Here is a 15,292-nt window from a genome sequence, read left to right on the forward strand (position 1 = left end):
GCTCTCTCTCTCTCTCTCCCTGAGCGGCGCGCGGCTGTAGGCCACCGCCCAGCCGCCGTCTAGAAGGTGATGCTGAATTTTCTTCCATTCGCTGGCTGTATGGGCTTTTCGTTTTGCTTTTCCCTTTTCAATTGCTGTGTACAAGGATAGCCCCCAGAACTTTCATTTGCACTGCCCGGCGGCGCATTCCCCGTGCCGAGTTTCCTTAGACCTTCCAAACTCCGTGATGAGCATTTTAAAACCGGTTCCACTTCCTCTGGTTGGATGCGGTGGTGATCACTGATTATTGCTGATTAGGTCAAATGTGTTGCCCCGGGGTCCAGGAGCCCAGGAGGTGGCTGCGATCGGAGTTTCTTTAAGGAGAGAAACCTCAGCAGGATCTGTCCAGCCCGGAGCCGCGTGCGCCCGGCTCTCCGGAGAGGTCCGCAAAGGGGGGACCAGGGGCTCCCCACAGCCCTGGCTTCTCTGGCGAGAGGGAGGAATGGACTCCTTTTTGGTCTAAGGGGACCTGCCAGTTTTTCCAGCCCCTGGGCTCTGCGTGCAGCTTTTCTCTTCCGAATATTCACAAGACTTTAACCATCAAGGGCGGCAGCGGCGGACCCAGAGCAGGTGCGCTGTGCTCCGGCCTCAGAACCGGCCTTTCCCCTCCGGGGCCCAGCACCAGTTGGCGCATCGGGTTGTCTAACTCGGGCCTTTCCCCTAATTCTTTGGATTCTCCTGGATTCAGAGGAAGTTTGGGGGGAGAGGGATGTAGGAACAAAAACAGCCCAAATGAGATAAAATTGGTAGCAGAGCCTGGTTGGGAAGCAGAGCTGTCAGGGGCCTCCTGGGAGCCGGGATCCCCGGCGCCTAACTCGCGCGAGTCCATAAATATCACCACGATAGAGACTATAAATATAAATACAGGGGAACTCTTCCGATCAGTCCAGCGCTTTCTTCTCGGCCCCTTCTTTATTGCTGGTCCGCGAGTAAGGCTCGAAGGCCGAGGAGCTCAGGTACCGCGCGGACAGTTCTTGCAAATTCCCGGCCAGCGACCCAGCCATTGTCAACGGGGCGGAGGACAGGCGGCCGGCGACGGAGCCGAGCAGCGAGGGCACGGGGAGGCTGAAGAGGCCGTGGCCGGCGGCCGGCGCGCCCGCGTGCAGTCCCCCCGGCCCCGCGGGCCCAGGCCCCGGAGCCGCGCCCACGGCCGGCGGGTGCGGGGACGCGGCGCTGGCGGGGCCGGGGGCGGTGGCGGCAGCGGCGGCAGCCGAGCCCGCGGCGGCGCCCGCGCCCGCGCCCAGGGCAGGCAGGCTGGGCCCGCGCAGCGCCGAGCCGAGCGCGCCGGTGGCGCAGGGCGGCAGCAGCGCGGGGAGGCCGGGCGGCGACAGCAGGCGGCCCTGCTCCAGCAGCCGCAGCACGCTGCACGTGGCCGCCGTCTCCGACACCACCGATCGCAGCTCCGAGTCCTTGCCCTGGTCCTTCTTCTGCTTCGTGCGCCGGTTCTGGAACCAGACCTTCACCTGCGCGCCAGGCGCGGGGAGCAGGGGGGAAGAGGAGTAGGGAAGACGGGCGTCAGGAGAAGCAGGCTCCGGGGTGCGAGGGTTGGGGGCAGGGAGGGTTGGGAGGGGGCCTTCCCGCAACCCCAGCCTTAGCCCCAGTCCTAGTCCCACCCGTGGGGGGAGAGGTCCGGCTGGGAGCTGCCAGGGGGAGCCAAGACCCCCAGGTGGGGGACACAGCTCTGCCAGGCTGCACTTCCGGGTCATGGAAGCAGGCCCAGGCTGGCGAAGATTCCCAATAAAGTAATAAAAATGTCCACAACCTTCGCTCAAAAGAAGACCAGAAGGGATTTCACTGAGTGATCGCTGACCTGTGCCGCCTGAAGATGCTGTGCGGGAAGGGGGAGTGGGGGTCGGTGGGGAAGCGACGCCCTGCCTATCTGGACCCTGGACCCAGGCCCCTGGCCAAAGGGCTCGCATTTAGCTATAAGCAGCTGTTTCTTGTTATTAGGGTGGGACTTGACCACCAACTGGCAGCAAGCAGGGAATGTGGCTGTAGAAAGAATAGTTTGTCCAAGTTTTTTTCCCCCACCTCCTCTCCCCAGGAGCTGGATTGGAGGGGCTGAGTGATCCTCAATTTTCCACTCTTACGCTCTCCATCCTGAACTTTGGTACCGTGGGAGAAAGTCGGGAGGCTGTGTTGGACTATATTCTCTCCACCACTCTCCCCTCTCACTGTCTCTTCTCCCTTGGTCCCTCCTAGCTGGTGGCCCACAATGGAGTTTGGCAGCTACAGGGCAAGGTGATCCTGTCTAGATTTTATAAGCTGTGGTAGCAGCGGCACTAGGGAAAAGCGACCATGCCAACTCAGGCTCAGAAAGAGCATCCGACGTGTCCGTCCTTGGTTCTCAGCTTTCTGTCCAGATTTCGGACCTAGAAGGTTCCCCACCTGCTTCAGGGCTGGGCATAGGGCAAGGGACTGAGCCTCAGAAAACAATGTCCGCCTGACCTAAGCCAAGCTGGTGCCATGCCCTGGCCGGGCCCCAAAGACCTCTGGGCTGAGTCCAAATAGCCAGCTCCATCGTGGCATCATATGGATTTCATGAAAGCTAAAGACCTACCGCACTGTTGGCAGTGCTGGCTCCCAGGCCCCTAGATCTGTCTCCCATCCCACGCCTCCTTGGCACAGAAGACAGGGGCCTCCTGGATGTCTGAGTGAGTGCTTAAGGCTGAGAATGGGGTTGGGTAGCTGCGGGCCAGGGGAAGCCTTGCGGGTCAGGCCAGCCTGGTCTGCATAGGCAGGTATCAGGAATGTGCACTTTTCTAATCCTAGCTGTCACCTGTGCTGAAGCAGGGGGCTTTGGCCCTAAGCTTTTGGCCGATTGCGGGATGGGCCGGGTGTTGTGTAAGGCTCCCATCCCCAAAGGGGGGTGGTGCCTGGAAATCTGGCCAAAATGAGGCAGCCAAAGCAGGGTGAACAGAGCAGAGACAAGCAAGGGATTCTCAAGACTGGGGTCCAGAAAGAATTCCAGAAGGACATATTGGGGTCTCCTGAGCTAGGCCAAGTGAGCAGAGCATGGGCCCTGGAATACTTGAGGGTATGGGGGGGGTAGCTTATGGAAGGGAAGGAAGCCTCAGACCTTTCTTGCCCACCCTCTCTATCTCCTCCACCTCCCCCAGAGGCTCTGTCCAGAGCCCGCGGAGATGGTGCGGAAGCGCTGGCGGGGGGGCGGTGGGGAAGGAGGCGGGTGCAGATCTGGAGCGGCGGGGCCCTGGTACTACCTGGGTCTCGGAGAGGTTGAGCTGCCGGGCGAGCTCGGTCCTCTCGCGGCCCACCACGTACTGGCAGCGCTGGAACTCCATCTCCAGCCGGTAGAGCTGCTCCGCCGTGAAGGACGTGCGCGTCCTCTTGGGCCGGTCCAGGTCCAGGCCCTTGGGCAGGATGATCTCTCGGATGGATCCCTTGGCATCTGGGGAAGGGAAAGTATCAGCCGCCAGAGCCCTCTGCTCGCCCTCCGCCTCTCTGGCCTGAAGTTCAGAGGTGGAGGGGTTGGGGGGAGCAAAGACTGTGTATTGGGGAGCCAGGGGCAACCGCCACACGCTCGCGGGAGGGAGAAGCAGGCTTTGCCTTTTGTACCACCCTCCGGACACAGAGGAGGGGGATGCAATTCCAAACCCGCGCTGGGTCCTCCCGGCTTGGGGGCCTTGACTTCGCGGTCTGGGTCCCTGGTAGCCTAAGGGCCCCCACACTATCCAGCCCGGGTCGGCCAGGCCCCAGCTCTGGAGCGTGTCCACCCGACCGCGCCCCGGCGGTCCCCACCCCGACCCCTGGGTCTCTTTCCCTCCGGAGCCCGGGAGGCGGAAGGAGGTGGGACCGAGTCCGGCCGGCGTGGCCTGGCGCGGTGCTGGCGGGGGCGGCGCCGGGCCGGGCTGGCCTCACCGCCGTGGCCGCCCCAGCTGAGCGCACACCGCGCGGCAGAGCCGGGCCACGCTGAGCGCCGAGGTGGCCTCCGCGGCTCGGCCAAGCAGCCCGGCCGCTGTTCCAGGCGGCGTCGGCCAGCCCCGATCGCGGCGCCGGGGCCCTGGGCCCAGCGCGCCAACTGGCTGGGCCGTAGCCGGCGGTCGGTGGTCCTTCTTCCGCGCCCGCGCTCCCCTGGGGTGCGCTCATCTCGCCAGGGCGCGGGAGCCCGGGCTCCCGGCAGGTCCTCCGGGCCACAGGGCGGGCACAAGTCCTCCAGAGTTTCCTGCTCCTTTCCCGGGTCGGAGGCCGCAGCCTGGAGCCTGGGCCCGCCCGTGCAGACCCTAAGCTTCCCCCGCAGCCCCGCGCTGGGCTCTCGGGCCTCGGAGGATAGCGGTCCCCGGAGAGTGCGCGCCCCAGGGGCGAGTGCCCATCGGGCCAGCCGGACCCCGGGAGAGGAAGGCCAGCAACTTTCCCCGAAGTCCGCACCCCGTCTCCGCCCGCCGGGGTGGGTCTCGGCGCGCAGCTCGGGCACCGGAGTCGCCCCCAAAGAACGCGCCCCGCAGCCCTGCCCATCCCTACCTCGCACCAGGATCCGGCGGCAATAGTCCGGGTCCGCTGAGGAATTGGATTTACTTTTGCTGCAATCTTCCGCCGCGCCCGACGCCGAGAAGGCGCTCTGCGGCTCCTTGAGGAAGGCGGCGGGGAGGTTCCCCTCCGCGCCCTTGCCCTCCCGGCTCTCCTTGTGCGCGTTCTTGGAGACCCGGGCAGCCTCTGCGTCCGAGTGGCACCGAACGTCCATTTTGTCTGGTTTCCCGAACATAGGAGAGGCAAAAGCAACAAAACAAAACAAAAAAAAGAAAGAAAGAAAGAAAAAGAAGAGGCAGAGTGGGGGGGACAAAACCCCCACAATACAGCCCCTGCGCCCGGCCCGGAGAGCGGCAAAAGGCAGGAATGAATGTCCCGGCGGGGTGGCTGCGGCGGCTGCGGGCGGGTCGGTGGCGGCGCGCTCGCGGAGAGGCGGCGGGGTCGGTCTGAGATCCCGGCGGAGCAGGAGCCGCGGCGAGGCCGCCTCGTCACCCGCGTCCTCTGAGCGCGTCCGGTGTCCCCCGCCTGGAGATCAGGTAGCGAGCGGCGCAACTCCGACACGCTGAGGCTCCCGCCTGCCACTGAGGGCGAGCTGCAGTGGTCCGGCGCCCGGGGGGACGCACGCTCGCTGTGGCAATTGATTACGGGTAATTTCGCAGCCCCCACGTTTCGGTTACCTCATGAATACACTAAATTGTTTGGATAATATATCAGATCGTAATGGATGGTTTCTGTCCTTGTCCCCAATCAAGTAGGGGTTTAGCCAGTGAATAAACGGAAATGATTGGTCTTGCTTTCAGGAAACACACAATCAAAGACTCACACTTCCAGAAAAACTTTTGGCAAGATGCATGCTGAATGGTTAGCACCATTAGCCGGCGTTATTAACTTTCCCTTTGCCTTTGACCCTCCTGCTCACATTCTGGCTACTAGAGGGTTTTTCTCCACACTCGACAGATAGAGCTGAATGAGGGTGGAGGGGGGAGAGAAAACACACACACACACACACACACACACACACACCCCTCTTGCACACCCTGCAGCACAGTTGCCTGTAGAGAGGGGAAAAGAGAAGAAGGGGGGGGAGGAGGAAAAGTTTTCCCCAAAAAGTATATCCCCCACGCTCTAAAAAGTCAAGCTTTCATCCCAAACAACTCCTTAACACACCTCGATGCTGACAGCCATCTTAAACGGCCACCGCTCCGCATTTAGTCCCCGTTGGATTTTTTCAAGCCTGCACCTCCAGCAGCCCTGAGCAGCCCATTCAAAGGGCAGCTTTGTACTCAGAGTCCAGCAGGAGAGAGAGGGGGAGAGGGAGAGAGCCTAGAAAATCTCAACTGTGAGATCTGCTTTAAAAAAAAAAAAAAGTTTTCCCCTAGCTATTTCATTGTCTCTGCTACAATATCTTTGAGAAAAGCAACAGCCAGTAATCCAATAAGAGCATTGATTAGGCTACAATGATTCAATTCAAGCGCATGGCCTTGTGCAAGGAGCATGCTCCGGCCCTTCTCGTCACCTCGCCGGGGCAGAAGCCCTCTCCACTCCGCTCTCCCCATTCATTCCTTTATGGGAAATGCAGAGCAAAAGGAGTGAAAGATGGCAATTATCTAATTGGACTATTAACAAACAGTCCTCTGAGTGCGGAGGTCTGGCGTGGCTCCTGGGCGGGGGAAGGGCCGCGTTCCCTGCCCTCATTCACAAAGAGTGCAAGGGCCGGGGAGGAAAGGGGTTTTTTAAAGGGAGTTGGATGGGTGGGGGGCGGGGGAGGGGGGAGGTTTGGCTGAGAATTTTTTTTACACAATTCTGAGAATGGGGGCGGAGGCGGGCGGGGAAAGGGAGGGGGCTGGGGCGGGGGTCGTGGGGAGCTGTTGGGAGTGAGGGAAGGAGCGAGAGGATGTGAGAGAGAGAGAGAGGGCGGGGGGCTCCAAGGGGCTACGGATATCGCAGCCAGGCGTGCCCCGCCCGACCCCAGAAACCTGCCTGGGCTGGATGGGCCGGCCGCCACACTACTCCCGCCCCTTCTCCTCCCAGCCCCTGGCCCCTAAGAGAGCCCACTCCAGGTCCGGTTCCGGAGGCGGCCCCTGGCCCTGGAGGTGGCCCCTGGCCTATTGCTTTATTTAATTGGTGTGTGTGTGTGTGTGTGTGAATGTGTGTGTGTGTGTGTGTGTGTGTGTGTGTGTGTGTGAGAGAGAGAGAGAGAGAGAGAGAGAGAGAGAGATTGTCCTGAGCGGTTCCCGCAGAAGGGTGGCCCCTCAGTCCTCTGGGCCGTGCTGGGCCCTGGAAGCCAGCTGCCCGGATGGAAAGCGCCTTTGATCGGCTCTCCTGGGTGGGTGTGGGGGGTGGGCAGGCGGGAGTGGAGGAGGCAAGCCCTGTTCTGAAGACTTGGAGTGGGATTTAGGCAAAATCCAGCCAACTTTCTGGTTACCCCCGCCAGGCTCACACTCCCAGGTGGGCTCCCAAGGCCCGAGGGCTCCACTCCCGCGCAAGCTGAGGTGTCTGGAGGCTCCGCTGCTGGGCCTTGGCTCCCAAGACAGGGGGACTAGGCAGGTCCCTGAGATCTGGGTCTCCCCACGGGGATAGGGCTCTGGGTGGGGCCCTCATTTCCCTGCAGAGCTGCCAGAGGCAATTCCTGGGCTGTCTGAGAGCCGGGGAGTTGATGGGGTCCCAAATCCCGGCCTGTCCACCCTTCCCTGACATCTGGCAGGGGAGGGTCTTACCACGGACAGCTGGCCCTGGCTGGATGCCCCCCAGCCTGGCTGCTCAGTGTTTCTTGGGAGACCTGCGGGCCACAGAGAGTCCCAGACTGAATCCTTGGCCGGAACCAGGCCACCTCAGAGTGACTCTGGGTCTCTGGCCACACCTACCTCCATGGCCACCTTTCCCAAAGGCCACTGTGGCCTGAGAAACCCACACTGATACCTGCGGTGCTGGTTCAAAGGCCCAGAGGGAAGTCTTTACAAATAAAAATGTGCAACCTACCACTTCTTCTTTTAGGTAGCTGAGGGGAACCAGCCAGGGAGTGAGCTACTGCCCCTAGAAAGGACGGTCAGGTGGGCAGCGGTGGCCACAGGAGGTCCAGGGCCACATACACCTCCCAGGCCACACCAAACTGTGACCAATGACAAAAACCTATTGGAAGTTGGGCCTGGGAGATCCTTGACCCTCCACTCTTACAGGGGAATAGCAGTAACATATCCTATATAATAAACGCCTAATATGCAAATTGTTCGACTGGGCATTCAACCGCTCGCTATGACGTGTACTGACCACCAGGGAGCAGCGTGGAACATGGCGGGTGTTTGCCACCAACCCCCTCCATGGGCCCCAATGAGAGTGGGACCACAGTGGGATGGTGGAGCAGATGAGGGGGTGGCACCAGGCCAAGGGAGGGTGCCAGGTGGGGCTGTGGGGCTGTGGGGCTGTGAGGCTGGGGGTATAAGCTGGGGCCTGATCTCCGCAGGCCACCCCAAGGGACCCCACCACTGCACGAATTCATGCACCGGGCCTCTAGTTGGGTTATAACTGGGGACTGGTTAGTGGGCAGCCACTTCCAGGTGCATAACCTCATTTAATTTTCTTAACCCCTCAGTCCGGAAGGTAGTAACATCCCAGCCCTAGAGACAAACAGAGTCTCAGAGATGGTTAATAACTCCCCAAGTCATACAGTTGGCAAGTGTGGAATTTGAACTCACTTCTGACTTCAAAGCTATTCATGATCTCCTTCAGCTGCCCGACGTGACTCCGTCCGTGATTTAGTTCCAAACCTACCCCTGCTTCGAGTTTTCATCATCTCCAGTGATCATGGTCTAAATCAGTGATGGCGAACCTATGACACAGCGTGTCAGAGGTGACACGCAAACTCATTTTTTTGGTTGATGTTTCTTTGTTAAATGGCATTTAAATATGTAAAATAAATATCAAAAATATAAGTCTTTGTTTTACTATGGCTGCAAATATCAAAAAAATTCTATATGTGACACAGCACCAGAGTTAAGTTAGGGTTTTTCAAAATGCTGACACGCCGAGCTCAAAAGGTTCGCCATCACTGGTCTAAATCATAGATGCAGAGCAGTGACAACTAGGATTAGACAACTAGTTAATGCCAGAAATCCTGATAATTAGGCATTGTTTTCATGAATTTTATTCCAACAACAGGAGGCACAATGGAAAGGTGGAATCTTATTTCTAATAAGGCTATTGGTTACCAGCCAGGAGCATTTCCCTCTCCTACATCACGAGGCTTGGAAGGAATAAAGTGAGGTTTCCTGGGTGCAAACCTACTGAATGAATGCCTGAGCATCGGAATGGGCTTTTTGGACCTCTCCCCAGGGGGTCTTCCCACCAAAGTTGGAGGACTGCACCTTTTCAACTTGGGTAAAGTCAAGGGACTCAGCTAGGCTCCCTGAGGGCAGGGAGCATCTTTCTTTCTTTGTTTTTATCCACTTACTGGAGCTACAAATGCTTATTAGGGAAAGGACGAAAATGGGATATTACAGAAAACACCTAATTTAAGGAAGCAGCCATTTACCCAGAGTCTGTTTGTCTCTGTATCAGGACCTGGGCAGGACCCAGGACACACCCTTCACCAAGGGACCCCATTGGGCCCCAGGCGGGGCTCAGGGTTGGTGCCGTTGACCAAGGTCCCTCCATGTTCCAAGCCCTTGAAGTAACCAATGTCAATAAAGAAAGAGCCAAGCCATAACCTGGTTTTGCTTTTTTGTTATGTGCAGTACTCCCCCACCCCCCTGCGACTGGATTAAAATTCTGTGGGCATCCATCCAGAGAAACCATGACAGGTTTCTGAGAGGATGCAGTGGAGGATGGAAGCCGGGGATGGGGATTTCAGACAAGCAGCTGCTGCCCCCAGAGACACGAAAGCTGTGTCCACGGGCAAAGGAAGGAGAGAGCTCAGCCAATTATGTGGATAATCTGAGACAAGCCTGCATGACACAGCACACGAGGTCACAGGACTGCTCCAGGTGGAAGTGTCTCACTCTCCTGGCTACATTTGCTTCCCTCCCCAGGGCCCTTCCCGCCCCCACGTCCCTGCCTGCAGGTGCAGACAGACCCAGAATAGAACTGTAGGGCTGGAAGGAGTTCGAGAGATCAACTATTCCATAGCCTTCATTTGACTTGACAGACGAGGAAAGGAAGCCTGGAAAGACAACGTGACTCGTTAAGGATTAGACAACTAGTTAGTGGGGGCATTGGTGAGACAGCCCCGGTCCCCTGGCTTACAGCTCCCCTCCCGCCACCACCGGGGCCTCCCAGAACCTGAACTCCAGGAATGCTTTCGCTGGGGTTGGGTGAAATGATGTCACATCAATGAACGAAATCACATGAGAGCCTTGGGGGTGTTTGTCACCTTCCCTGTCTCCGTCCTGTCACTGCCACAGAAGGCAGGATTCGAGCCGGTACACAGTGCTTCCCTTTTCCATCTTCACCCTTTAGTTCAGAAAGGTATTGGGGGTGGGGGGTGGGGGGTGGGGGGAGGGAACATGCTGGCAGGAAAGCTGAGATCCTCTTAGATTGTGAGATTGTGAGCGGTTCGGGGACAGCGTAACTTCATGTTTGAACATCATTTTAAAAAGAACTGCATCAGAGGAGATGACACGACCAGAAATTAAGTTTCTGGAAGAATGAATCAGAGCACCTGATAACAGTGACTAATGAACAAACGGGAACGCCTAGCATTTATACAGAGATTTTCATCCCGAAGTCACATGTGGTGATGAATTTATCTCATCTAGTTGTCATTATCCCCATTTCACAGAAGGTAGTCAGGGCACCGGAGAAGGAATTGAATTAAGAACTGATGCTGAGCCCGGCTGGCGTGGCATCGACCTATGAACCAGGAGGTCATGGTTCGATATTTGGTCTGGGCACATGCCTGAGTTGCAGGCTTAATCCCCAGGGTGGGGCGTGCAGGAGGCAGCCGATCAATGATTCTCTGTCATCATTGATGTTTCTATCTCCCTCTCCCTCTCCCTCTCCCTTCCTCTCTGAAATCAATAAAATATATTTTTTAAAAAGAAACTGATGCTGAATATCTGAAGTGGAAAATACAGCGATACATCTAGATATTTCTTCTCCATTTTAGCTAAAGACAGTTTTAGCCAATGTGCAGGCTGCTAAGTCCTGAATTATTCTGACCATATTTCAGGCAAACAATCCCACTGGACTCCATTTCTCAACTTTGCATTTTGTACCAAGAAACTAAATTCTTTGTCTATTTTGTACATCGAAGCACCATACAATTTTTGAGCTGGAAGGAGCCTTAGAGCAGTGGTTCTCAACCTTCCTAAAGCCGCGACCCTTTAATACAATTCCTCATGTTGTGGTGACCCCCAATTTCATTGTTCAAATTGAACATAATTAAAGCAGAGTGATTAATCACAAAACAATATGTAATTATATATGTGTTTTCCGATGGTCTTAGGCGACCCCTGTGAAAGGGTCATTCCACCCCCAAAGGGGTCGCGACCCACAGGTTGAGAACTACTGCCTTAGAGTGATGTAATACACAAACAGGGTGCTGGGGGCTGCCGGGCTGTCTGACCCTTATGTTTCCATCCCAGTCATACTACTGACTAGGTGTGTGGTTTCCAGGTTGGCTACTTTGCTTCTCGATGACTCAGTAGCCTATCTGCACAATAAGGTCAGTCCTAATACCTACACAGTTATTATGTAACACTAGTGACCCAGTGCACGGATTTGTGCACATTGAAAGGAAATTAACTAGAAGGTGGCCGGCTGGGTGGGACTGGGTGAGCAGGCCGGACACGCCCAGAAGCCAACCTCTTGCAGTCCCTCCCTGGCTGGCAGCACCTGGGGTGGCCCTGGCTCAAAGGGCATCTGCGGAGTGAGCAGGGTCCCTCTGGCAGGTGGGATCTCTCCACCTGGGCTGCAGGGATCGGGCCAAAACCAGCTCTCCGACATCCCCTGAGGGATCCCAGATTGTAAGAGGGCGGTTCTTGGGTGACATACCCTGGAATTGGGCTCCCTCCACTCTGGTTCCGGGGTGCATCACCCGAAAACTGCCGCTACCAAGTCACCGCAGCTCGGCAGCTCCTGTGTGGAGCATCTGCCCCCTGGTGGTCAGTGGGTGTCATAGCTATTGGTCAGACGGTTGGGCAATCAGACGGTTGCTTAGCCTAATATATAGATATATATAGATAAGTGCTTAGAACAGTGCTTGACACGCTGAGCACTGTCAATAAATATTTATGATTAGTCCCTTTCTCCAAGCATCTCCCCTGTGGCCAGCCCTGAGTTAGAACCAAAGGTAGCAAGAAGGAATCCAGAGCCAGACAAGTAACTGAAAATTCCAGATAGTCGATGACAAAGCGGTTTGGCTTCATACTGATTCAATACCGTAGGACAGTAACAAACAACTGGTATTTATTAAGGGCTTTACGGACTGCTATGATCTCACTTAATTCTTATAACAACCCTTTGAGAAAAGAACAATTATGCGTATCCATTGTGTTGGATTAAAAATGGCCATAACGTCTTTGCCATTCCTCCCATTAAGAAGTGGGCTCTAGCCCTGGCTGGTTTGGCTCAGTGGATAGAGTGTCGGCCTGTGGACTGAAGGGTCCCGGGTTCGATTCCAGTCAAAGGCACATGCCTGTGTTGCGGGCTTGATCCCCAGTAGGAGTCGTGTAGGAGGCAGCCAATCAATGATTCTCTCTCATCATTGATGTTTCTATCTCTCTTTCCTTCTCCCTTCCTCTGAAATCAATAAAGATATATTAAACAAAAAAAAAAGAAGTGGGCTCTATTTCCCCTCTGCAGAAGTTAGCTGCTTTGAGACACGCTTTGATCAATAAAATGAGGTGGCGGTGAGACCGTGTCGGTTCTCGGGATGGGTCTTAGAGAGCCTTGGTCGCTTCTCTTCTTGCCTCAGAACCAAGCTGCCATGCTATAAAGAAGCCCATCTACACGACTGGAGGAAGAGAGGCTGTACGGAACATTGAGGTGCCCCAACTGAGAGCACCAACTTCCAGTCATGAGAGGGAAGTCATCTTGGATGCTCCCCCCCACCCCCCAGCTGAACTTCCAGCTGAACTTCCAGCTGCATGCAACCTGATAAGGGACCCGACAGTACCATGCAAGGCATGTGAGCCAGCCATGCTGAGCCCTGTTTAAATAGCAGAATCTTGAAAAACTCTATGGCTGTTTTGTTTTATTTATTTTTTAATATATATTTTTTATTGATTTCAGAGAGGAAGGGAGAGGGAAATAGAGATAGAAACATCAATGATAAGAGAGAATCATTGATCGCCTGCCTCCTGAACGCTCCTCATTGGGGATCAAGCCCGCAACCTAGGCATGTGCCCTTGCCCGGAATCAAACCTGGGACCCTTCAGTTCACAGCCATACTGGCTAGGGCATGGCTGTTTTGTTATAAGCTACTAAGTGTTGGGTGTGCTTGTTATGCAGCAGTAGGTAACTGAAACACCCATACTGCAGGTGAGAAACTGAGGCTCAGAGAGGCCAAGTAACTTTGTCCATGGCCTCCTGGCTAAGAAATGGTACAGCATGGATTCAAAGCCAGAACCAAATCCATGATCTTGACCAATGAACCATATAGCATCTCCTATAGAATAACCAAATTCTAAAGAATAATTCATAAGTTTATTTCTGTGCTTTATCTCAAACATTACACAGTGTGGGCTGGACTAATAAAAGCCATAGCTTGCACATTTACTCTTAAAACCGTAGCGAATAGAGGTGTGAAGGCTAGAAATGGAACAGGGATGGTCTTTGCCAAAATTGTCATCATTTCTTTGAAAATCACTGGGAGGTGGCTACAATGGCCTGAATTTCTTTCTCTTTAGAAAACAAAGATGCAAATAAACACATTCTGTTCTCGCCTTCGGGAAATGAGCTGTACATGAGCACAGAGTGTGGTGAATGGAAAATGGCAACAGGTGGCTGTTTGGCTCTGAAATTCTCCAGGTGAAGCATTCTGGAGGAGGAAAAGCAAGATTGCTTTTATGATAACATTTTCTGGGTCACAGAGAACTTTGAGGTTTTCCAGGAAACCTGGCTTATAAATTTGTATCTTTCTAACAGGAGTGCATTTGTGTTTCAAAGCATCTTTAAACCCATCATTTTCTAAAATTCCTTACCGCCTGAAAAGCTGCTGGAGCCATTTAGTCAACAAGCAGGTACTGATACCTCCTTCCAGCGTCTCTAAGAACTGCCTGTCTCAGGGCTGCAAAGTGTTTTCATTTCAACGCGCAGGAACATTTGCCCGGAAGTCACTCATTCTACAAACCTCGCCGCAGCCAGAAGACAGCCAGGACCGAAAAGGGACAAGGACAAGGCCAGTGAGCAGTGAAAACGGGTGTGTCGCAGACGCTGTAAATGACAACCTGGGTTCTTTGCTCAGAGGAGACCTGCGAAGCCCTCATTCAAAGCCCAGTTACTCCTATTTTAGACCCAATTCTAACAAGCCTAAGGCTCCCACCTCCTCGCTGTGGAAGACTAGAGGCAGCAGACAGGAAGGGAAAGGCTTGCTTGAGGCGGGGACACTGATCACAGCGAGCATGCCCGCTAATGAAAGATCTCGGAGGGAGATAGAAAACAAACCAAGTCGCTCCAGAATACCGCCATCTGGAGTGACTTTGCTTGGACACAAGTAACCATACCCTCAAGTGCTCTTGATGTCATGAAAGAAGTAGAAGCCATGCGACAATGAATATTCAGGGACCCGACCCTCAGAAGGTTAGGGGAGGGTGAGTGGGAAGAGATCAACCAAAGAACTTGTAGGCATATATGCATAACCCTCGGACACAGACAGTGGGGTGGTGAAGAGCTGGGGCAGAGGGGGTGGGAGTGGGGGGGAGCGGGGATGGGAGAGTGGGCCAGAAGGGGTCAATGGAGGGTGGGAGAGGAAGGGGACATATGTAATACTTTGAACAATGAAGATTAAATTTTTTTAAAAATTGCGATTTTGTTTAAGAAGGCAGGAAAGCACATACATCCTTTGAGAAACATTTCAATGTAAAATAAACTGAGAAAAATCACACACGTGTCCCACCTTCTCCCTGTCTAATAAGGGAGAAGTCACTGTCCTGTTGAAAGTGACTACACTCCTTCACCACTCGCGACTGGAAGCTGGCTGCGGTGAGACACTTAACACAGGAATACGGAACTGAGCATGCGTTTGCAGCATAGGCAAGGGGTCGAGAGAAACAGAAAGATGAAATGACCCATCCAAGGTCACTCAGCAGAACCATTAGCCCAGGCGAGGAATGGGGGCCCAGCGGAGCGGAATGCCTGGTGCCTGGCAGCCTCTCACGGCGTTTGCGAGGGGAGGGAAAGAAAGTGGGAAGACTATTAGCAAGAAACATCAGCTCCAAGACTTTGTAAGACTTTCAGCTACAACAGAAGCGGAGCACTGTGGTCACAGGGCCACCGATGGCAGCCACTGGCCTTGGAGCCCGGTGTAACCCGAAATGGAGTGGGACACACTCTCCATGGAATGAACCGATGGTCAGCACTCCCCCCCCCCAACCCCCCCGCCATGAGATGGCAGGGCTGACCCGGGAGCGGAGATGTTCTAACCATGGGCCGCCCAACCCACCCGGTACTTCTGCAGCACCTTCCTTCCCTCTTCAGAAGCGCTTTGCAAACATTAACGAATTAAACCAGCATGACTTCGGAGGAGAGAACCGAGCCTGTGCATTCTGTGTGAGTTCTCTGGAAAAGCTAATAAAATGAAGGCCTGGTGTTCCTGAAGAGGAGCGCACAGAAG

At 55.1% G+C, this 15,292-nt stretch overlaps 1 protein-coding gene across 1 annotated transcript; it reads right to left on the reverse strand.

Annotated features, from left to right (window-relative positions):
• Positions 1–920: 920 nt before the first annotated feature.
• VAX1 (ventral anterior homeobox 1) lies at positions 921–4,981 on the reverse strand (the record flags this gene model as incomplete). The annotated part of the gene is made up of 3 exons (XM_081105437.1): positions 4,519–4,981; positions 3,261–3,448; positions 921–1,502 (listed from the first exon to the last, which is right to left on the reverse strand). The coding sequence occupies exons 1-3, from the start codon at positions 4,757–4,759 to the stop codon at positions 921–923; spliced, it is 1,011 nt and encodes a 336-aa protein (XP_080961563.1). The 5' UTR covers positions 4,760–4,981.
• Positions 4,982–15,292: the final 10,311 nt, after the last annotated feature.

This window comes from Myotis nattereri (assembly GCF_964212035.1).
Source record: "Myotis nattereri genome assembly, chromosome: 13".
NCBI classification, from domain to species: Eukaryota; Metazoa; Chordata; class Mammalia; order Chiroptera; family Vespertilionidae; genus Myotis; species Myotis nattereri.